Source organism: Cloeon dipterum, chromosome 4, assembly GCF_949628265.1.
Source record: "Cloeon dipterum chromosome 4, ieCloDipt1.1, whole genome shotgun sequence".
Taxonomy (NCBI): domain Eukaryota; kingdom Metazoa; phylum Arthropoda; class Insecta; order Ephemeroptera; family Baetidae; genus Cloeon; species Cloeon dipterum.
The window spans coordinates 17,113,786-17,135,086 of record NC_088789.1 but is presented as its reverse complement, the minus strand read 5'-3'; the positions used below and the strand labels follow the sequence as shown (position 1 = coordinate 17,135,086).

Here is a 21,301-nt window from a genome sequence, read left to right as displayed (position 1 = left end):
ATCGGTGAGTGGCCGCAGAATTTCTTTTCTTAGCTCGTCCACGTGAACGTGAGTGACTAACCAGGGGCTATTCAGGAAGGCAACAAACACTGCAATCTTTTATCAGGCAATTCCTGCTGCGAGTATGCGAGAAGAGTAGTGCGTAGCTGTACGGGTGTCGAGCAATCAACACGGACTGTCAAAATTTTGAACGAGCACAACAGGTAGATCAGTTTACATGGCCATTGATAACGTGCCGCGTTAAACGTCGCGGTCTGTTGACATTGAAAGACAACAAAATATATTAAGCAAAATACAAACATTATCTACATAACGTGTCACGTGATGCAAAAGATTAAAAACTCGCGTTCATAGTACATACTTATTGTTAGTCCTTGTGCTCCGAGGTTCTGTCTTTTCTTTCCTTGTTATCTCCGAGAGTCTGACTGGCAGTGTGTTCCCCATCTTTATACAAATCCTCTCTTCCTTTCCAGTCGTCTACGGGGGTGAAAATGGCCCTCTCCGTTGTGAAGGAGTCGATAGACAGCGTCAGGTCGGGTGTCAACAGCTATTTCGCTGGAAAAGATGCGTTTTACGTCTGTGTGGCGACCACTGGAGTGTCTGTCACCGCGGTTTATCTAGTGCAGGCCATCAGAAACCGAGAAAGTATTTTTTCCTATCTATCTATTTTCCAAAATAACAAGCTGAGTGTTTTTAATTATTTTGTCAGATATTCAAGACCGTATGAAGGTTAAGTTCTTCAAGCTCTTGAGAAAGATTCCAGCAATCGGCAATAAAATAGAAGACGAGCTTGCAAAAATCCGAGAAAGCTTCTACAGAGATGTCGACAAGCGGACAAAAGGAGTGGGTTACGTAATCAGACTCCCTGAGAAGGGGCTGGGAGATGAAGTCATTACAAAGGAAGTTGCCACCTACCTCGAATTAGGTACGTGAATTCGGCTAATCAAAATCCAGAAATAATTTGGGTTATGCGAACCTTCCAGGCGAATATGATTGGGAGTCGGGCTTTGTGTCAGGCGCTGTCTATTTCCATGACAAGAGTCTGTGTGATCTCGTCGCCAGGGTGTACGGACTTGCCTCTTACACAAATCCGCTGCACCCTGAAGTGTTCCCTGGAGTCTGCAAGATGGAAGGAGAGGTTGTCAGGATGGTCTGCAACCTTTTCCACGGAGGCAAAGACTCATGTGGTTCTGTAAGGATGCACCAAATATGAAATTTTTGACTCACTTTCTTTACTCCGTGCCTTTTGTAGATGACATCTGGAGGAACTGAATCAATCCTGATGGCCATGAAGGCCTACAGGGACTTTGCCCTGGACATGAAGAACATCTCTGAACCAGAGGCTGTTCTGCCTATGACTGCCCACCCAGCTTTTAACAAGGCATCCCAGTACTTTGGGATCAGACTGCGATTCGTTCCTGTTGACCCAAAAACAATGATTGTCGATCCCAAAAAGATGGCCAAATATATTACGAGCAACACTATTGTGGTGAGTTTTCATTTTGGTGGTGAGTTTTTCATTCATATTGGCATTTCCTGAGCGGCCTGTTCGAAGGGTCAAATTGCACATAATTTGAAATCTCGTGATTTGGTGACAAAGGTGTGGAAATACTGCAAATCAAAACAATGCAGAGCCTGTCAGGCGTCAAGAAAGTGACCACGTACAGGAATTATATTATATTGACAGCTTGAGGGTTACCCTGACGCCTTAGTACAATTTTTACCTGTTACGTTGGTCTTGTCTGACTTCAAGGGTTGACCCTCTGTATGTCCCGCAGGTCAAAATTAACCAAACGTCCAATTGTGGGGGTTTTCAAAATTTGCCTGAGCTAAAAAATACCCTTATTCCTTTGACCTTAAGTATCTCAATAATTTAAAATTCCCCGCCCTGATAATTTCTAGGAGTCATATTATATTCTAGTCAGGGCAGCATTTTATCAAACAGTCTAAAATGCCGTTTCATAGATATTAATTAAATATTAACTTCTATTAATTTTTTTGACACGAAGTTAAATATTTCAGCATAATTTGAACTTCAGTTATTCTCATTGTAGTAAACGTCGAGAGGCCCATTTATCCAGATTTTTCTGGCAAACTTGGTTTTTTCGACGACTCTATACCACGTTAAAAACATACCAAAAAAAATCAGGATGGTACTCAAAAAAAATAAAAATTGGTCAATTCTCGTAGAAACCCCCATTTATAAATGAGATGCTTGGTTACATTTCAAAAAATGGAAGAGGTCGTCTGTTGAACTTGAATTTCATAACCATCATTAATTAATGTTCTGATTTAATTAATGTTTTAAGAATATCGTAGCTAACTGTTCATCAATAATAATTATTGTTTGCTCCTGAAAAACAGTGAGCTGTGTAGCTGTTATAGTTTGACGAAAATTGTTTTTATCAAAGAAATAAATAAACCGATATTTTCCTATTTGGTTAAAATAACTGTTGGAGGAGCTTAATTAGATTAGATATTGAGCTTTAAAAAAATAATATTTTATGTTTAAATTTTAGCTGATCGCTTCTGCTCCGAACTACCCATATGGAACGATTGACCCGATTCCGCAGATTGCTGCGCTCGGTATCAAAAAGAACATTCCTGTCCACGTAGATGCCTGTCTGGGCGGATTCGTCGCTGCTTTCATGGCGAAAGCTGGCTACCCCCTTGACCATGGGTTCGATTTTGCTGTACCAGGAGTCACGAGCATCTCTGCGGACACCCACAAGGTACGAATGTTATCAATTTGCACCTCTTGTTCGTGTCAACAGATTGATGTACCCAACGACCCTGCGCAGCTATAATTAACTTGCACTCACAGCGTGAATTCCGCATATCTTATCACACGGTGCTTATGGGAACAATTTTATGCAATACGATTCCATCTTTTGTGAAGAACAATGATAAAGATTTAATTTTTAATCCAGCAGATTTATCATTTTGATTGAAGCTTAGTTATGGGAGTTTACAGCTTATGAGAAATGAGAGAATAAACCTTATTTATTTTTACTAGACAAGACTAATCAAACAATGATTTATTTTCGTGTTTCCGGGAAAGTCTCTAGATTTTAGACTTTTGCCAGGAATTTGGCTAATGGCTCATTAACGGTTCGACCCGTTCGACCAAATGCTTTAATAACGAGTAAGTTTGGAGAAATAAAAACGAATTGAATTGAATTAATCTGTGCTGACTACCAGGTTTCATGTCGTTAAGAAAGTCAAAATTAACCCATTGATCGATTTGTCTCATTCAATTGTGTGTACAAACCAAATTATAGCTAAATTGAACTATAACAATAATTTAAAAAATTTGGGCGATATAAAAGTCAAATAAAGATTATTATTATTCTTAAAATTCCCCATATTTTTCAAATCCAAATCATTACTATTATTAATCCTTCAAAATAAATGACGTCAAATCCTAAGGATTTCATTGTAAATAATAAGCATTAATAATTTCTTTATTGTATTATGTTGTTGGTAAGAATAAATAATGATATAATGAAGGCTATTTTTTTCTAGTACGGATTCACACCAAAAGGATCGTCTGTGATATTGTATAGTCATTCAAAGTACCTGCACGCCCAGTTCAGCACTGCCCCTGACTGGCCTGGAGGTGTCTACGGCTCTCCAACTGTCAGTGGCTCTCGCCCTGGAGGCAACATTGCAGCCTGTTGGGCTACGATGCTGCGTTTTGGCATGGAAGGATACGTGGAAGCGACGAAAAAAATCATCGAGGTTGCCAGGCGCATCGAAAATGAGTAGGTTCTTTCCTAATTCAACTCTGCTTCAAGAAACTAAATTCGCATTTCAGGGTGAATGCTCTAGACGGAGTGTTTGTGTTTGGAAAACCCGCCACGTCAGTTGTGGCCATTGGTTCCGACAAATTCCACGTTTATCATTTGCTGGAAGGTCTGACCAAGAAAGGTTGGAACCTCAACCCCCTCCAAAGTCCGCCAGCGTAATTTCTTATATCATTGCGCTAGTTGTTCATTGCGTGAATGTTTTATTTCTTGTAGCGTTCACATCGCTGTGACTCACATGCTGACCCGTCCCGGCGTGGCTGATCGCTTCATCGACGACGTAAAGACAATCGTGCAGGACCTTGTCAAAAATCCACCCACCGACCTTGGAGAAAAGGTACTTTAGTTAAAGTAGCACTTTTATTTAATTTTAGACCGAGTCTTTTAATAAAAAATTGGACTAACACGTTAATTCAATCCAGTTGGCGCTGTATGGCACTGCGGCCAGCATTCCTGACCGTTCAATCGTGAGAGAATTCACCAGACTCTTCCTGGAGTCGATGCTATACACGGACAGCAGCAGGCCACACCGCTTTTTGACCAACGAGCTGCAAAATGGTGTTTAAGACATATTCAGTTTGAGTCGAGTTTCTAATTAATACGCACAGCTCGTTGCACGCCGACTAGGCACGCCAAAATTAGGCCCCACAAAAAATTCTGCCAAGTCAGGAGAGAAATTTATAAGTTCACACTCAAACGTTTATGACAAACACGAGTGCCTGTTTAAAAAGAGTGAGAATTTTTTATTCAGTAGCTAAGCTGTGTGAACCAAGTAAATGTTATTCGTAACTGTAGAGCACTTTGCATAAATCTATCATTGTTGGCTTGTGCTCCTGTTTTCATAGAGCTTTTATCAAATGCAACTTATTCGATTGCACTGTGCCTTATCAAGCTGAATAATTATCAATTATATCCTTCTGGCTTTTCCTGTATGTGTCATATTTTCGCAGTAATTTACGCAATTAAAAGCTTACTTTCATTCTTACAGCAAATGGTAAGATCAACGACTTAGACTCTGAATCAGATGTGATTCTCAAGCCAGACTGGAAAAAATAATTTTCCCCAACCATTCCTCTGGGATTCTTGTGTCATTTTACAACTTCAATATGTTGTGATCTATTTTATCTATTATTTTCCTATTAAAAATTTGAATTAAAAAGAAACATCCAAAGTGTTTGTGTATAATCGTATTAAATCCTTTATTGTTTAATTATGATTGGAAAGTTGATGTTGTATTCACTAGTTTTTCGTCAAATTAATTCAGATTTTCTGTGACACTGAGACATGACAATTTCAAGTTGAGATTGCGATGGTGTGATGCACTTAAATTAACAGCAATACGATAATTTGCGCGACTGAGATGAATATAATTACGTCATGAGATACACATGCAAAATTGGCATAGATACGCGCATCTACGCCTTGTCATATATAAAATGTGTGACAAATAACACAAATTACAGATCACTGGTCAGCCGACGTTCGTGCACTATGATCAGCGTTAGTAAGGACTACAAATTTTACGTGATAATATATCACCTAGAGATGCAATAATTGTGTACACAATAAATATATTTAACTCGCTATTGCACTGATTTTGGCGCGTATGCATTCAATTAACTGGTATTGATGCGACTAGATTTGCAGTACAAATTTAACGGTTTGTTCGACTATTTTATCAGTAACAGAAAGATCACATAACAAATAGTTTTAACTGATCTGTCAAAACGAGAGATTCAGACAAAAATTCCACGAGAGTTTGAGTAGCGGTTAGACGGATTTTTAAAATTTCAAAATTTAAGCTAAAACCAAATCTTGAAATTACTGCGCGAGAGGTTAAAATAGTCTATCTTTTCAGTTTGCACACTAATTTTCGAGATTTTTAAATACATAAATACAGATCAACAGTTTTCAACCTCTGACTCCCATATTATCCTCTCACTTAATACTTTCAGCTAAAATTTTAAGCATCTTAAAAATCCGTCCAAAAACGCTTTTTATCTCATAAAGAATTGTTCAAATCATAAGACGTCAGTATGGACGACAAATTTAAGAAGATTCCCCTACTACGCTCTCTCTACAGCTTCTCTGATAAACACTGTGTTAACTTGTGTGTCCGCGTGTGAGTGAGGTAAGTGCATCTGCACTCGTTCATCATTCATAAAACAAAACATCATCTCTTTGGCATTTTCAACTGCTATTCATGACTTCTGGGGGCGGCGGTGGGAGCAGAGTGTCAAACTCTGAGGGTGGTGGTGGGATAGCGTTCTTGAGCCTCTCCTGCTGCTGCTGCTTGATGATGGTGCTGAGCCGACTGAGCAGGAACTGCTTGTCGTGGCCCTCAAGCACGAGTTGCCGACGCAGCACCAGCACCATCTGCCTGTTGGCGGCGGTGACCGCGTTGTAGTAGTACAGGGCCAACAGAAGGATCACAATGGTCGGCATCGTGAAGCCGGCCGTGCCGAGGAAGAAGGCGAACCCCTGGATCCACGACGGCAGCTTGGCGAACGACAGCTTCACGGTGTTCCACACGGGTTCGTCGCCTTTGAAGGGGCCGCACGCGCGCGACGGCTTCACCTCGGCCAACGAGTAGCCCACCGCGATCGCCGCCGCCACGAAAGAAATCAGCAGCACCGCCATGAACATGTAGTTGGACCGCGATGTCCTGTAAACCTGCAAATCGAGTTTTCAAAATTATTAGACGATGTGGGAATGCTTTGGGCATTTTCTAAATAGACCCGAACCCCTTGGCATGGGGTCTTCAGATATTAATGAAATTTGGTGGGACCTAGGATGAACCCTAAAGGTTGATTTTTTATAAAAAAGCGATATTTTTCAGTGTTCTATAACTTTGGTTCTGTTTGAGGTAATCACAAAAAGCAGGGTTGCAAAAAAACAGCATTTCTCTCTAAATCTCGCAGGTCCGGGCATGAAAATAAATTGTGTTTTTGCAGATCCATTTGGCGGTTATTGGCACATTTTTTGCGACTATTTTCCCCGTTTTTTTAGCAAACAAATTTTGAAGCTATTGATTTTTGCCTTTTCAGCTCTCTTGCCTACTTTTCCAGGCGAAATTTTAATTAAATTTGTTTAAGATATTTTTTCACGAAAAAAATATTTTAAAAATACTACACGCTGGGAACCCCAAATTTTAAGATAGCGTTTAACATATGTTTTAATGGTAAAACTGGTAAATTTAAAGTTTTTCACACTAAGTGCAATAAACCGCACGAAACTGGGATAAAAACCGCAAAAAACCCATGCACTGCAAGTTTGGGAAACTCCCCGGGAGATTCCCAGCCAGCTTATCTCGACTTCTGTGTCCGATTTGCAAAACCAACTTGTGATGAATTAACCTGCCCTAAATAACTAAATTAGCTGTCGTGGTGCCTCCCCTAAAGAAAGCTTTTTCACCCCTTAGAAAAAATGCAGGTTTTAAGCCTTTAACCTGACAGAAAAAGCGTATGAACAATCAAGAATGTCCCAGATACACTCTAAACTAGCATCTAAGTTTTCAATCTAAGCCTTGTAATAAAATTATGGTCTAGACAAATTTAGAAGAAAAACTGAAGAATAAATTTTAAAATTTCGATTACCTGCGACGGTGGTCTGCTGTTGATGAGGCAGGCGAACTTTTTCACGTAGAAAGTGAGAAAGCAGTGGATGACGGCAAAGGCCGGCAGCAAGGGCGAATAGAAGCTGCCGATCCAGCAGAGCGTCTGGCTGTAGACAACGTCGAGCACATGGTTTGGCAGCTCGAACTGCTGCTCGCCGATGAACTTGAGGAAGCGGCAGTTTTCAAAGTGCTTGGCCAGCATTGCCCTGGGGAAGTTGACGAAGAAGGTGACCGCGATGCCTGTGAGGGCGTTGGTCACGGCCAGCTTGTAGAACTGCTGGCCGACATATGTCTCCCAGCAGAGCGGCACCTCCTCCTCGCAGTTGCAGCCGTTCTTACGGTCGCATGACACCAACCGGTAGATTGAGGCGCCGAGCACACCCAACGAGGACAGCCGCAGGAAGATGGTGCGCAGCAGGGTGATGCGCACGACCACGATGGGGCTGTAGCGCTCGAAGGTGACCAGGAAGGAGAAGAGCAGCGGCAGCAGCAAGTTCAGGCTGACGATCATCAGGGACGGCATGAACTCGAAGAAGAGAAGAAAGTGCTTCTCTGCTTTTTGGTATTCGCGCAGCAGGCTCCGCGACAGCGTGAACACCAAGTAGATGGTCACCATGGAGACGAGCAGCAGCACGATGATGCCCGTGTTGACCATGGAACGCGAGAAGAGCAGCTGGCACTTCTCCTTCTTCGAGCGGTTCTGCTTCTCCGTCTCGAGCCGCTCGGCCTCAAGACAGCCCTTGATTTCGTTGTAGATGGCCTTGTGCTTGTTCTCGGCGCCTTTTAGCTTGTCGATGCAAAAGTCCCAGCCACCGAAGATCAGGTTGCAGTACTGGTAGAACTGGCCTTCGCCCTCGATGATGCGCTCGCGGAAGCCGCGCGCCGCCGACTTGACGATCGCGATCAGGCTGACGAGGAAGTAGAGCAGCGCCGTCACCAGGTAGGCGAACGGCAGGTCGTAGAACAGTTTGTACTCCTTGTTCAGTGTGTAGATATCGTTGGTGTAATAGCCGTAGAAGAGCAGCGTCTTCTCCATCCAGCCTGTGCCCTGCACGAGGTCGTAGAAGAAATTGTTGTTGCTTGACGTGTATTCCTGGTACTTATCGGCGCAGCACGCGATCGACGTGTTGTTCTCGTCCTCAGCGGCCGGATCACACTGCCCCAGCTGGCCCGGCTCCAGAATCGCAGACGGCAACACGATCAGGAAGAAGGTCAGCGCGAAGATGATGATGTTCAAAAACATGAGCCACTTGACGAACAGAAAATAGGAGACGACCCCGATGCCGAAGTTCCCCTCAATCGTCTTCAGGCTGCCCTGCCACAGCTCCAACTTTGTGTAGAACTCCTTCCAGTTGCTCTTGCACCGCTGCCAAAACTTCCTCCTCTGCCATTTGAGCTGCTCAAAACCCTGTAGCCGCAACTTGGTTGCACTCTGAAAAAACCAAATCAAATTAACATAATGGTAGGGCACCCGATGTGAAATGGCTATTGTCGATGGCTAATGATGAGCAGAAAACAGATCGTTTGGTTTCCACTTGCAGCTGAAGAGTCAGTCTATTGATTTATAATCGCAGAAAAATATTTTAAGTTGATTTAAACCGATTTAATTGCGAATGAAAAGATCAAAAGATCACCTCAGTAATGTAGTTCACACGTGTTGTAAATCACGCGGGAGCTGCTGACATGCGCGTTGCATCAGCCAATCAGCGTCAATGCTTTCCCTTTTATGCTTTCTCCAATTTGAATCTTTTCATTTTAAAATAAAATCCTTTACATCAACTTTCAATTTTTTCTGCAGTTTTAAATCTATATACCGACTCTTCAGCTGCAAGTTAATTGAGACCAAACAATCGGTTTTCCGTTCATCGCTATCAGAATGGAGAGCGTTTTAAGGTAAGGAAAAAGGCGTTCAACTACTTTATTGATAAGCTTGTATGTCTCTAGCGCCAATTTAAATAAAAAAAATGAACAACTCACCTTTAACTTTGCTTTCAGTTCCCGTTTCTGTGCCATGTTCACGGGCATCGCTTTAATCTGCATGATTTCCTCCCATGTGCGCTCCTCATTTGGAATATTTTCAACTGTAGATGATGAAAACATTAATAATAATCTGGGAAATGATATTAATTTAAATCATACCTGCAAAATCTGGCAGAACGGACACATGAACGTCATTTATATTAGACTCCCTCCTCACTGTGTTAAAACGAGATCTGTTTCCTGTGCGTTTTCTTGTAGATTGTTTGCCCTCATTTCGAGACCGTCGCGTAGTTGCTGAAATTAATATACGCATGTTACAACAGCTTTTGAAGCCAGTTTACATTAAATCATGATAATATTTTTGCAGGTAGAATAAATTTGACAAGATAATTCAATCGGTGGGTCATTTTGACTTTCCAGAAGAGTCCCTCATTTTAGACTTAATCTGGGAAACTTATTGTAAAAAGCTTATTAACGGTTTGAGTTAACGTTTTTAAACTTTTTGAGTAAACTACCAAGTCATGTAGCTCCATTTTTGTTACTAAGAAAAAATCAATTATTAAAATTATTTTCCTCGATTTTTATGTCTTTAACTATCATTAATTTTACGGGTATAAATAATTATGCAAGAAATTTTTTTCGTCAGTATGTAGGAAATTTCATCAGCTTTCAGAATGTGTTCATAGTTTTAGTCTCTACGACAAACCCTTGAAAACTCACAAACCCTGGAACTAGACGCTTTATAATTTTTTTTCGCCGTAACGTCAACACTGAACTACCAATCGATTTGTCTCATTGAACTTTGTCTACGCAGCAAATTTTAACTCTTTAAAGCAAAAACTGTGTTTTAAAAAAAGCAATTTTGAGATTTTGTGCAATGTCAAACCTTTTCCCATTGTGTGCTGCGCTTGCTTGCTGGGCAGCATGGTGGCCAGGTGTGCTGCTGCGTCCCTGTGAGCAGCAGCGTCAGCCGTGTCTGCATTCTCGTTGGAGGTGGAGGTCGTCGCCCCAGGGTAGCTCTCCTGGTAAAACTCTCCGCCCGCCTCCTCCCAGACCTGCGCCCTGTTGCCCTTCTTGCTTTTCCGGTCGGCGCCGCCACTCCCAGACATCCTGCTTTGTATTTATCCGCCTCGTGGATAACTTAGGTTTTGCTAACTGAAATTGCCATTTAATTTTCAATTATTATTTTAAATGATGTGCACAAAATTTTAAACATAAATTGGCCAGGCAAGATTTATTGTGTGATCAAAACGATAAAAACAATGATTTATTTATTTAATTAATTAATTAATATTTATGAACGGTCTACTCAAGATGAAATGCTATCAAATATCGATAAAACCACAATCATATATTGCAAAAATAACTAACAATAAAAAAATAATTAAATCCTTTTTGTTTTCATTTTTAATCTTTTACATGTTTTTTTTTAATTACCAAAATTAACCCTTTGTCTCTATATATGTATAATCACCTTTTAAGAAATTTAACCAAAGATTCTATAAAAATCAAAATTCTATTACATATACATTGCAACATTACAGTACGGAGCGGTTTAAAAAGGCTATGAAATCAGTTGATTGATGCGTAAAGTTCATTCCATAGCCATCGCCAAGGGCAGTGGAAAATTATTAAAATCAGTCCCATGAATTCATTTGTCCTTCAGGGGCACCATATCCGTATAAACACACGAGAAACCGCAGCGACAAATTACCTTCTTTGGCTTCGCTGGCCTTAGAAGAGGGTCAAGAGGCGGCTGCGAGCGACCTTGCGATTTCCGAGGTGCCTGCTCATCCTGCGGCAGACCTCCGGACGTCCGAAAGTCCCCTCACGACGTCGAAACAACACTCATGGTCTCTGCTCTGCAGGCAAGGGCGGAACCAGCACCAGCAGTAGGATTGCCGAATGATCTCGGCTCCTCTCCTCGGCGGCTCTCATCCGTCGCCCAGGCAAGGCAGCACGGTGGGCAGGCAGCGCTATGGGCGGCGGGTTGCCGAGATGCCGCTCGTGCGAGGAAGTGCCAAGGAGGGTCGACAATCCGTGCTATGCGCCGAGGATGAGCCTGCGCCAATGCTCCAATGCTGTTGTGAAACGCATTTGAACTCGCGAGTCGCGACTGGGATGCATGTAAACACAAACAGAAGTCGCAATCTTTTCTGAGAATTCTCAGGATTCCTGTCCTTCTGGACCAATTTAGAGGTGAATTTGGCAGCTTCTTAAATGCGTTTAATAATTATCAATAATTTTGAGTAAATTTTAATTTAAATATTTTTGGTATTATTATGAGAGAACGTCGTCTTGAATAATATGTAAATCGGTCGAATCTTAATTTTTTTGTCTGCGCTTTCTTAATTTTCAGGTTGTCATGTGTCGTTTAAAGCGAATATGACTGTTTTCAAGATAAAGTAACCACCTCAGTTTTACGTAAACGATGGACAAGTTGGACATGTGGAAATCTTACATCGTAAGATTCTTTCGACGGAAACTAGTTCTGGGCGTGATTTTCGGGCTGTCCCTAACCTACTGCATTTTTAGCTTTGTAAGCCAGGTAAATCCTTACCTATTTTTTATTGTTTCTTTTCAAACGAATTTGAATTATAAATTATAATAATAATCCAGGGCAGCAGTCTGGTAGAGGACTACGATGCTGTGGTCAAAACTAGAAGCCAGCCCTTCGTCTGGCACTCTTCAGGGGGGGAAGAGGTGAACTCGACGAGCTTAAAAGTTACTACCTGCAGGAACTCCGTTCAAGGAAAAGTCTTGATAGTAGATGATCGAGGTAAATTTTTATTAGTTATTTTCCAAAGACATTGTTTTAATCGTTTTAATTATTTTTGACTAGGATATATCTGCCTTAGAGAAAACGTTTTACTCTCTGGTTGCTGTGATACAAATCTTGAAACAACAAAACGATATTCGTGTGAAACGTGCAAAGAAAACCACTGCTGCAGCATATATGAGCATTGCATTTCGTGCTGCTTACACCCAGATAAAGTGATTATTAAAATTCTTATCACTAACAAAATGGCACTTGATTTGGTGTTCATTTAATTTCCAGAAAAATGTTCTTCAGTTGGTGTTGGGCAAAGCGTCTGAGACTATGAATGTGCTTTTCGCTTCAGTGACGGACCACTTTGAGTTGTGTCTGGCCAAGTGCAGGACCAGTTCGCAGAGTGTGCAACACGAGAACTCTTATCGAGACCCTCGGGCCAAGCACTGCTACGGAGACATGCCTCCGGCAGCAGAGCCGCCCGGTGCTAACGCTTCGTGAAGTCATCATCTTTTTAAAATTTTGTAGAAATAACATTACTCCTCATTTCAAGTCAATAAAATGAATTCATGGAAAACAGTGTATTGTATTCCTCAATTCAGAAAGCCGTTTTTAAACCAGATTAATTATCCGCCGGTTTCCATTAAATTCCAATTTTGCCTGAAGACAAATATTTAATCAAGTTGAAGCTAGAAACGGACCAAAATATGAGCAAAACTTTCCTCACTAAGCGGCTTAAGCGATATTAACGTTGTTTTAAAAAATCTTTAATTTAATAATGCAAGTAGCGCTGGAATTTTATTTTTGATTGGTTTGGAAACCATAAAAAAGGCGACGTTTAGTTTTTACATTTTCAGCACGTTGTATCAAAGTGTCGTCCATGTGATTTGGCTGTCCATTTGTCCAATCTAATTGTGTACCCTTAAGAATTGATTGGCACGGTCAAACATATAATTTAAGTGATACATAAGCAAAATTGAAATGCTTTTAGGAAATGTCCGGTGACAACTGGTCATGGACCTTTCCTGTAAAAGCCGGCAATTGGCAAAGATGAAAAACGATGGAATGATTATTTTATGTAGGTGAAATGAAAGAAGCGATTACCAGCTCATTGATGTATTTATTAGCCATAATTGGGACTTAAAACAGCTAGACTAGATATGCAACGATACTGCAGTGATGTGCTACTTGAAACAGATCAAGTACTTCAGAGAGATGCATCAGGCTTTCGTTTGTAAAAATTGGATTTATTTTGTGTGAAGGTCTTACGTGTTTAATAAATGCAACCGGGAACCAATCTTATAAAAGAAATAGTTAGCTCACACAAAATCAGGACTCGCATGCAGGGCAAGAGCGTCCAAAGCTATTTTAAATGCCTGTTGACCTCTCCTGATCGCATCAAGTAATATCAGGAAATCGAAGTATTCGTGTATACGACTTAATATTAACCATCGGGAATGATATAACAAGAAAGTAGTGAAAACGGCGGAGTCTTTATCAGGAAACGAACCTGCTTTGCTTTGGGAATTACGCACGCGTCGAATCCGCGTGGCTCTAACAGTGGGCACAATGCAATATTTTCGCGTAAAATCTTTTCCTTAACACGCTATTGTGATATATATTATATTTTCTTTAATAATGTTGTATTTGTCTTGTACACAAGTCTAGTATGTAGCAAGAACAGTGTAATAATTATTTACAAGCATGCAGGTTGAACAATATTCTCTCTGGGGGGAAACACGTTTCGAGACATGCATCGGACAGAACAGAAAATGCAACGACACAATCAATATAACTAACCGTACGTTGAGCAGTGGGTATATCACTGGGTGTCTAAACCAGCGGATGGTTGATTATGGGGTGGCGTGAAACGAAGAGAATACTTGGCACTAGGTAGTTTTAGTATTGAGCATGAGTTGTGCGATCAAATAATATACAATAAAAAAGGAAGTGAGTGAAGATAAAATGGCTGCATGTGTTGCCAGCCCTTTGGCGTGTTTCTCGTCAAGAGCCGTGAATGAATTAATTTAACATCATGTCGGGGGCGACAAGTTCATCACATTTCTTGGCAAATTGCTTCATCAAATCCTTGCGTGATGTCCAGCATTCAGTAGCTGGCCTCGTGGCCGGCCAGGATGTGCAGGTCTTTGCCTTCGTCAGTCAATGTTCCCTCTCTCGTCAGCGGTTGCACTCTTTGGCTCTCAAGCACAACAACCCTGATGCGTTCGGTTATGATTAGGTGGGCTCCGTCAGGTTATATTAATGCTTACTTGTCTGATCCCACTAGCCGGTACCTCCGACTTTGGTCAATGATTTCCTGGGTGATGTCGCCATTCTTAAAACTCCTCCCGGTCATGCCGTGGTTGTGGAATGCCAGCACGCTATCTGGCAGACAGACTGAAAATGCATTAAATGAGGTTATGAAGCTTAGTTATTTTATTTTAGTTAAACTCAAACACACCGATTGAGTCGATTTTGAAATTGAAGTTGAGCTCTGAGACAAGTTTCTTGCTGACTCTCAGTTTTCCTTGGGGGGTCACAACTTTAACTTTTCCTGCAAGAAATAAAATAACCAATAACTGGTAATAAAAACCCGTACAATCCACGCCATACCTTCATAACAAACAATAATGCTATCACCGTCCATTTGGTGGACACTAACGGCACCGAGATTCTCCCGTCGTGGAATCACGGTCGCTGCAAAATGCGAGTTTTTTTTAAATTTAATACACAGATGAAGCTTAATAAAATACCTGTGCCATCCATGTCTTCCATTTCATCAGAATGGAACCAACTGGCGCCTGTATTCATGTTGATCAAGTCCAGCTTGAGTCCGTCAGAATTATAGGACTGCCGCACATTGACACAAACCATTGGGTATTCAAGCTCAGGAGTGATTATGATTTCAAAAACGTTGAGTGGCATTGGCAGATTACACTCAAAATGCTGCAAAGTTAAAATAATGTGTTAATTCATTTTAGACAGTGCCAATGATTCCTATGCAAACATATAATATAACGAACTCAAAAATCTCACCTTAAGAAGCATAAATTTGTTGAGTGGATCATACCACTGCATAAGGAAGATGCCCGATGAAGGTATTGCTCCGCATAAGTACTTGTAGCCGTTGTAAGGGTTGCGTCCGACGCAGCAACGCACACAGCCCCTCGTGTCAGGCACTTTGGTGGTGAGCGCGAACTTGCGCGGCACCAGCCTCTCTGGGATTCGCGTAAGCGAGAAGCGGCGTGACTGCTTCGACGTGAGGGATAGCAAGTCGTGCCTATAGAGCTGTGGCGTCTTGCCTGCATAAATATAAAAACGTTTCAACAGTGCTAAAATACATTCCTGGGGATAGAATAAGTTTAAGCAGCTGAATCACTCGGTCGACAATTCAATAGGAAAATCGTCAGATACGTAAAAAATTACTTTAGTTATTTTTTTCCAAAAACTAGCAAAATTTGACACAATCATGTCATGAACGCCAGTGGCCTATCAGTTCTCTGATTGGACGCAGCGCTGGTCGAAGATCGAGTCAGCAGCGTCACTGCGACCGCCAGCGGAAGCAAGTCAGGCGAAAAGTCTAGCTGCGGGCTGACTTGCCTCGTTGCTGTGGCGTTTCTATTTTGATCTTTTTGTTAGGCCAGTGCAAATCAGATAACCGCTCCCTTTTCTAATTGGTTTGCGACTTTCATTACATTATGTTCAAACCAAAAAACGCCAAAGTATCGGGTTTCAATTTTTGTGTTGAATGTTTAACTGAGCTGTCTAACCTAAATCAACCTTCAGGATTCGATTGCAACTGTCCAAAATGAAATAAGCAGACGACAAACCTGAAAGCGACATGAGCACGTCCTTGATGACGTGAACCCAGATTGTCCTGCGCGGGTAGATCTGGTCAATGGCAGCGTCGTGCAGTTCTGTCAGATTCAGAATGTAAATTCCCTCTTCTGCGCCGAACAAAATGTGCTGGTCGCGCGTTTCTGGGTGAATCCAGCTAGCGGTGCAGTGTATGTGCAGTGGGCAGCCATTGAACACCTTTAAATAAAAAAATTTTGAGTAAGAAAGATCTCGACAAAAGTACTAAGACGCAGACCTTTGAGAAACAGGCGCCCATGTGGACCTTCGGCGTAGGTGGGAGTCCGTTTGTAACCGTTCTGGGTGGCGTATGTCTGCGTCTGTTGCGCCGTGTGGGAGGGATCGGCGGCGTGTTGGGCATAATGTCGCCAGCCTCGTTTTCAGCCTCGCGTGAGCCGTTGACGTCGCCGTTGTTGGACATGCCGAAACTGTCGCTCATCGAGCGTTGCCTCGGGCCTTGAATGCTGAAGCCTGGCATGGCGGTAGGGTCCAGGTGGTCCTCCTCATCCAGGTTTCCACCGCAAGCACTGTGTCTCCTATTACCTGACGCTGTGAATGCAAAATATCAAAAAATTTTATTTTTAAATATTATTGTTCATAACTAAAAACAGAGTTGTTTTGGCTTTCAGGTATGAATATTGAGCTTTTAAAAATCCAATGATAAACAAAATTAAAGGGCCTTGATTTCTAATAGAAGCATGCTTGATATGTATATTTTTGGTTAGTGAAAACTAAGGATAATCTGCAAATTAATTTTAACGGATTTTTACTGTGATACAGCGTCTTTGTCTTAAGCAGCAATATTTTCTTGTCGCGTTGTATAAATTTTAGCATGTACAACTCTTAACTCACCTATTGATGACTTTTCGCCTTGACTAGATGAATCACAAGGTTCTCCAGCAAGCAGAGTTGCGCTGAAAATATAAACATAAAGTGAAGCAACCGTTTGAGCGAAAAAAGTTAAAACCAAAGCTGACCACTGGCAAAACCTAATTAGCAGCTCATGCAACTATATTTTTTGACTGTGCTGAAAAAAGTTAAGGTTGCTCAGAGTGCAAAAGTTAGAAGGACCAAATGAGACCTACAGAGGCAACATTAGTGCTACACGATTTGGTGCTATGTCAGGACAATACAAAACACACTGGAAACTGTGAAATTCCAACTTACTGCTGAGAATATCTGCCAGCCTGCAAAGTGGCCGTGCTTCCCCTAAAGGAGACAGACAAAACTCGTTTGGTAAAGATTCTCAAGAGAAGCGAAAATTCTTTCTTGCGAGTGCAATTTTTACAATCATTGAGTCCCAAAAAAGTTAGAGCTGCCAACTAAAATTATGGTTTCAAACTTGAATTAGATGATGAGAAGCTCAAAATACCACTTAAGATTTACTAAATCTGTCCCTGTTATCACTCAAATAAACAGTGCACAAAGCGAAAACGGAAAACGCAGTTACCTGAGTACCAGCTCCTCGTCTATGTATTGGAGTAAACTCCTGCAAGAGCAATATTAATTGAGACAAAAGCTTCATGGAAACAGGGTTAATTCAATAGAGCGACAAAAGCGAAAACGACAGACATTTTCAGACAAATAACTTGACAAGCAGCAAAATGCTGGAAAGGGAACCTTTCGTTCTATCCACTCTGATATGCAATTAATTGTTTTTCTCTCAATTTTGTGATATGCGCTCAGGAACGAGATTTTGGGCACATCAGGGTTTTTCCTGAGCACCCAAAGGGTCAAATTGCACGTATTCTTTAAGTTCTTGACTTGGCCACTCCAACAGTGTGCTAATCTTGCAAATCAAACCAATATATAGCCTGTCAGGCGGTGGTTAAGTGTCCACACATGCGAATCGATCGCTCTAGAGGGCAACCCAGGATTTGATTTATCACCGAGAGACCTATTATCCCAATTTTCACCCTAATTTTCAGGAAACGTATTTTTACGGCAAATTAAGTTGTTATGACACTTCTGTAGTACCCCAACAAAAAAATTAAAAATAGCTGAAGTCTACACGTTTGAGGCAAAAGATTTACATCTCAGAGTGAAACGTACCCAGAGTTCCCTTGTGAGCTGATTAGATTGTCAAACACAATAGCATAATATATTTGTTCAGATCCAAGTGGTTATATTCTCTTCCCTGTGAAGACAACCCCTATTTTCCTTGAACGGAATGGTTGGCTGTTTCCTATAATATTTATGAGCAAACACACTCACTTTTCATTGCGCTCGTCGAGAATGCTACTGTGCAACCAGTCGTTGTGGACCTCACAGGTGTGGCTGACGGGCGGGGTGCTGATGTTGAGGATGTCCCACGGCCTTGTCACCTCTGACGGGTGCATCACAGGAGGAGAAGTCGTGGGAAGTGGCGGCGGTGGCGACGGCGTGCTCAGCGCTTGTATTTGGTCTGCAACACCTTCGTGATAATTTCAAAATCGGCTAGTTGCATGATTTTTAGTCTCTTACTGCCTTGCTCGATATCTCTTTGTTGTACTGTTACTGCCGTCCTTGACGAAATTCTTTGTGGAACATTTGACACAGCCTAGAATTCGAAAAATGGGATCAGTCAGAGTTGGGTTGGAGACAACATTCAACTAACCCCTTCATCATCCAAATCCAGCTCTGAGAACATGTGAGGTGGGTTGCTGACCCTCTGGAGGAGCTCCAGCGCCAGCCGTTTAGTCAGGTCTCCGCCAAAAAATGGATGCTGAAAATCATAATAAATTATTTAATTCACTTGAACAACAAATATTGGGGAAAACAACATACACAATATTATTTTAAGAAATATAAGGAATGATAAGGAGAAGCGGAAGTTTATAGTAATATCAATGATTGAGTAACAGTTCAATTTCCACTTGTAACGATCTACCCAACGGTGCGTAAATTATGAGGAAAATTCCCTTAATTATGAAATAAATCGTGATTTTACAATGAGAAAACACATCTCGCCGCTTGATAAGCATCCAAAATTTTGAGCCAATTTACTCAGAAATTTTAACGCAACTTTATTAACATTTAAACCCTCCCAAATTTTTAGTTTGCCTTTAAGGTAAAGATAAAAAATATTTTCAGCATTTATACACTGAATTATCAACTCACCAGCAACAGGCGTTCAGCCGTTGGTCTTTTCTTTGGATTTTTGGTCAGTGCTGTCTTCACGAAATTGTGGAAGATCGGACTCCACTTGTCCTTGTCTTTTAGAGTTGGCGGTTTGAAACCGCTCTTGGACATGAGGAAGAGCGCTCTCATCGGGTGAAGATCAAACATCGGTGGCTGCAGCTCTGCCAGCTCAATGGCTGTGATGCCGACGGCCCAGATGTCACACAGGTGGTTGTAGCCTCCCTTCCGCTCGACAGCTGCCACCTCAGGCGCCATCCAGTAGGGAGTGCCAATGAAAGACTTTCGTTTGTTGATTGTGGCTGTGATTTGCGCGGACACGCCGAAGTCGGCCAGCTTGACGTCACCTGACTCAGTGAGCAGGATGTTGGCCCCCTTGATGTCTCGGTGCATTTTGCACATGGCATGCAGGTACGATAGCCCGTGCAGAGTTTCCTTGCACATGTATGCGATTTGCAGCTCGCTCAGAGGACCAGTGACTAGTAAAATTATATAAATATAACTGGGTATTTCCGCAAGAGACATCATGTGGTCTGCAATTTTTATTTATTTTTAGCACCATTCTAATTTTTAAGAAGCCCAGGAACGACATTATGGTCACATCACGGTGTTTATTGTGAGTGCCTGATGGCTTTTAAAGGGTCGAACAGCACATATTCTGAAAAAAACACTTGACTAATCCAACAGTGAGCAAATTTTGCAGATTGAATCAATTCAAAGCCTGTCAAAGACGGTGAATTGCGTATCATTATGTAATATTTATTTAATTATATCGATCGCTCAAGAGCTACCCTGACGCCAAAGTTCGATTTCTCACCTGTTGATGGTTTTTTTCTCGCTTGATGGGTGACCCCCAGAATGATCCCAAGGTCAAAATTGGCGGCCGATTGTACAATTTAAATTTTATCACTATTCAAGTGAAAAACTTTTTTGAGGTTTGACTGTCTAACTGGGCATCTTTTGTCACAGAGTTTAATATTCTTTTAAGTACCATTATCATTTCTATAAATATCAAGAGGCAAGTTTCTCCAGATTTTGTACTGATTTACTTCAAATTCTTTAAGCAAACTTGGTTAATTTGATACCTATCTACCACCCTAACAACATAACTAAAAATCAATGATGCTAAAACAAAAATTTAAAAATTGCAGACCATATCAAATCTCTTGTGGATTCACCCTCTTCTAATTTAATTATTAATCAAAATTACTGTGGTAAATGTCTTGAAGAGAACCCCCTCCGCAAAACTCCATGCAGATCCACAACTTGTCCTTCCTGAGGTAGCTGCCGTAGTAGGCAATAACGTTTGGATGTCTGCAGTCCTTCATCATCAATATCTCCTGCTGGATGATGCCAAAATCGTCGCCTGGCTCCAGCTTGATCACTTTGATTGCGGCGAACTCATGCATGTTAATTCGCTTTGCCTACAAGTACACAGAGTATGTGTTTATTTGTGCTCTGCAAACAAAACAAATTGTTTATGCCTTGTAGACGTCTCCGTACGTGCCACTTCCAATCCGTTGAATCAGCTCGTACTCGTCCTGCGGGTTTCTGCGGCTGATGTCCGAGGACAAGACGCTGTTGGCGCCTCCCCCGTGAGCCATAGCGCTAAATTTTTTGGTATTTTCTGCTGTTCCCTTTCAATTTAACTCACATCGCAAAATAATATAAGTTTGATTTCCTGCTTCCAACGGTGGTGACTTGGGGGTTGTCAGAGTTTCGATCGCACCATCGTCCGCGCACAGACGTGTGTCGTCCAATCACTCCTGCAAATTCAGGTCGAACCGTGAATCACTCCCGGTGAAGAAAATCACTGCTTGCCCAATATATGTTAACTGGGAAATTCTGGGACGAATGTAAACACACACCTGTCAATCTCCGCAGTTCGCTCGGACAGATGATTCTGCTCAGGAAAAGTAGCGACGTTCCCTTGGACAGCAACAGAAAAAGTTCAATCTGCTCCGACTAACTAATTTTGTTGAGCTTGATGTCTATTTCGGCTGGACACTTGCATACGCTGGAAACTGGGCAGCGGAGCCAGCGGAGTAAAAAATAAGTATTCAACGGAAGGGAGATAATGTATGAGCGAGAAAGGGCGTGTGCGTGTGCTCCACCATTGGCACTACACGAGAAGCTTCGAAGCTCCTTGGCAGTGAG

General features: G+C 41.7%; 4 protein-coding genes across 11 annotated transcripts; 2 read left to right on the top strand and 2 right to left on the bottom strand.

Moving 5' to 3' along the window:
• Positions 1–46: 46 nt before the first annotated feature.
• Positions 47–4,969, top strand: Sply (Sphingosine-1-phosphate lyase). Of its 2 annotated transcripts, none has more exons than XM_065488822.1 (11): positions 47–203; positions 474–645; positions 710–925; positions 984–1,192; positions 1,253–1,489; positions 2,520–2,732; positions 3,526–3,764; positions 3,818–3,964; positions 4,023–4,143; positions 4,229–4,364; positions 4,795–4,969. In XM_065488822.1, the coding sequence occupies exons 2-11, from the start codon at positions 492–494 to the stop codon at positions 4,860–4,862; spliced, it is 1,740 nt and encodes a 579-aa protein (XP_065344894.1). In that variant the 5' UTR covers positions 47–203; positions 474–491; the 3' UTR covers positions 4,863–4,969. The 2 variants fall into 2 exon arrangements, with proteins under 2 accessions (XP_065344894.1, XP_065344895.1); XM_065488823.1 differs by lacking the exon at positions 47–203 and adding an exon at positions 371–386.
• A 9-nt stretch (positions 4,970–4,978) lies between these two features.
• On the bottom strand, positions 4,979–11,395 carry LOC135942609 (transmembrane channel-like protein 7). The gene is made up of 6 exons (XM_065488811.1): positions 11,117–11,395; positions 10,289–10,557; positions 9,562–9,696; positions 9,400–9,503; positions 7,403–8,854; positions 4,979–6,479 (listed from the first exon to the last, which is right to left on the bottom strand). Exons 2-6 carry the CDS (start codon positions 10,509–10,511, stop codon positions 5,997–5,999), a joined length of 2,397 nt encoding a protein of 798 aa, XP_065344883.1. The 5' UTR covers positions 10,512–10,557; positions 11,117–11,395; the 3' UTR covers positions 4,979–5,996.
• A 50-nt stretch (positions 11,396–11,445) lies between these two features.
• Positions 11,446–12,749, top strand: LOC135942615 (SREBP regulating gene protein). 2 transcript variants are annotated; one of them, XM_065488827.1, is made up of 5 exons: positions 11,446–11,601; positions 11,762–11,941; positions 12,022–12,181; positions 12,245–12,396; positions 12,461–12,749. In XM_065488827.1, exons 2-5 carry the CDS (start codon positions 11,834–11,836, stop codon positions 12,671–12,673), a joined length of 633 nt encoding a protein of 210 aa, XP_065344899.1. In that variant the 5' UTR covers positions 11,446–11,601; positions 11,762–11,833; the 3' UTR covers positions 12,674–12,749. The 2 variants fall into 2 exon arrangements, with proteins under 2 accessions (XP_065344899.1, XP_065344898.1); XM_065488826.1 differs by having other exon boundaries at positions 11,447–11,601; positions 11,762–11,950.
• Positions 12,750–13,272: 523 nt separating this feature from the next.
• Positions 13,273–21,253, bottom strand: hppy (MAP4K3-like protein hppy). 6 transcript variants are annotated; one of them, XM_065488805.1, is made up of 18 exons: positions 21,013–21,253; positions 20,629–20,957; positions 20,355–20,568; positions 19,127–19,623; positions 18,624–18,731; positions 18,491–18,566; positions 18,242–18,440; positions 17,478–17,516; positions 17,195–17,236; positions 16,880–16,941; positions 16,266–16,576; positions 16,003–16,207; positions 15,209–15,474; positions 14,926–15,118; positions 14,786–14,869; positions 14,634–14,726; positions 14,443–14,569; positions 13,273–14,388 (listed from the first exon to the last, which is right to left on the bottom strand). In XM_065488805.1, exons 2-18 carry the CDS (start codon positions 20,746–20,748, stop codon positions 14,280–14,282), a joined length of 2,745 nt encoding a protein of 914 aa, XP_065344877.1. In that variant the 5' UTR covers positions 20,749–20,957; positions 21,013–21,253; the 3' UTR covers positions 13,273–14,279. The 6 variants fall into 6 exon arrangements, with proteins under 6 accessions (XP_065344877.1, XP_065344876.1, XP_065344878.1 ...); XM_065488804.1 differs by having other exon boundaries at positions 20,629–20,910; XM_065488806.1 differs by having other exon boundaries at positions 18,242–18,431; positions 20,629–20,910.
• Positions 21,254–21,301: the final 48 nt, after the last annotated feature.

Bases quoted from the DNA above. Each gene is read 5' to 3' on its own strand.
- Sply (XM_065488822.1), top strand. From the start codon at position 492: ATGGCCCTCTCCGTTGTGAAGGAGTCGATAGACAGCGTCAGGTCGGGT. The intron at 1,193-1,252 runs GTAAGGATGCAC...TGCCTTTTGTAG, and splicing joins GCAAAGACTCATGTGGTTCT to ATGACATCTGGAGGAACTGA. The intron at 1,490-2,519 runs GTGAGTTTTCAT...TTTAAATTTTAG, and splicing joins TTACGAGCAACACTATTGTG to CTGATCGCTTCTGCTCCGAA.
- LOC135942609 (XM_065488811.1), bottom strand. From the start codon at position 10,511: ATGTCTGGGAGTGGCGGCGCCGACCGGAAAAGCAAGAAGGGCAACAGG. The intron at 8,855-9,399 runs GTGAGTTGTTCA...TGGTTTTTTCAG, and splicing joins AACTGAAAGCAAAGTTAAAG to AGTGCAACCAAGTTGCGGCT. The intron at 6,480-7,402 runs GTAATCGAAATT...CTCGATTTGCAG, and splicing joins ACAGCAGACCACCGTCGCAG to GTTTACAGGACATCGCGGTC.
- LOC135942615 (XM_065488826.1), top strand. From the start codon at position 11,834: ATGGACAAGTTGGACATGTGGAAATCTTACATCGTAAGATTCTTTCGA. The intron at 11,951-12,021 runs GTAAATCCTTAC...ATAATAATCCAG, and splicing joins TTTTTAGCTTTGTAAGCCAG to GGCAGCAGTCTGGTAGAGGA. The intron at 12,397-12,460 runs GTGATTATTAAA...TTTAATTTCCAG, and splicing joins GCTGCTTACACCCAGATAAA to AAAAATGTTCTTCAGTTGGT.
- hppy (XM_065488805.1), bottom strand. From the start codon at position 20,748: ATGGCTCACGGGGGAGGCGCCAACAGCGTCTTGTCCTCGGACATCAGC. The intron at 17,237-17,477 runs GTAACTGCGTTT...TGTCTCCTTTAG, and splicing joins GACGAGGAGCTGGTACTCAG to GGGAAGCACGGCCACTTTGC. The intron at 14,570-14,633 runs GTGTGTTTGAGT...ATGCATTTTCAG, and splicing joins TTTCAAAATCGACTCAATCG to TCTGTCTGCCAGATAGCGTG.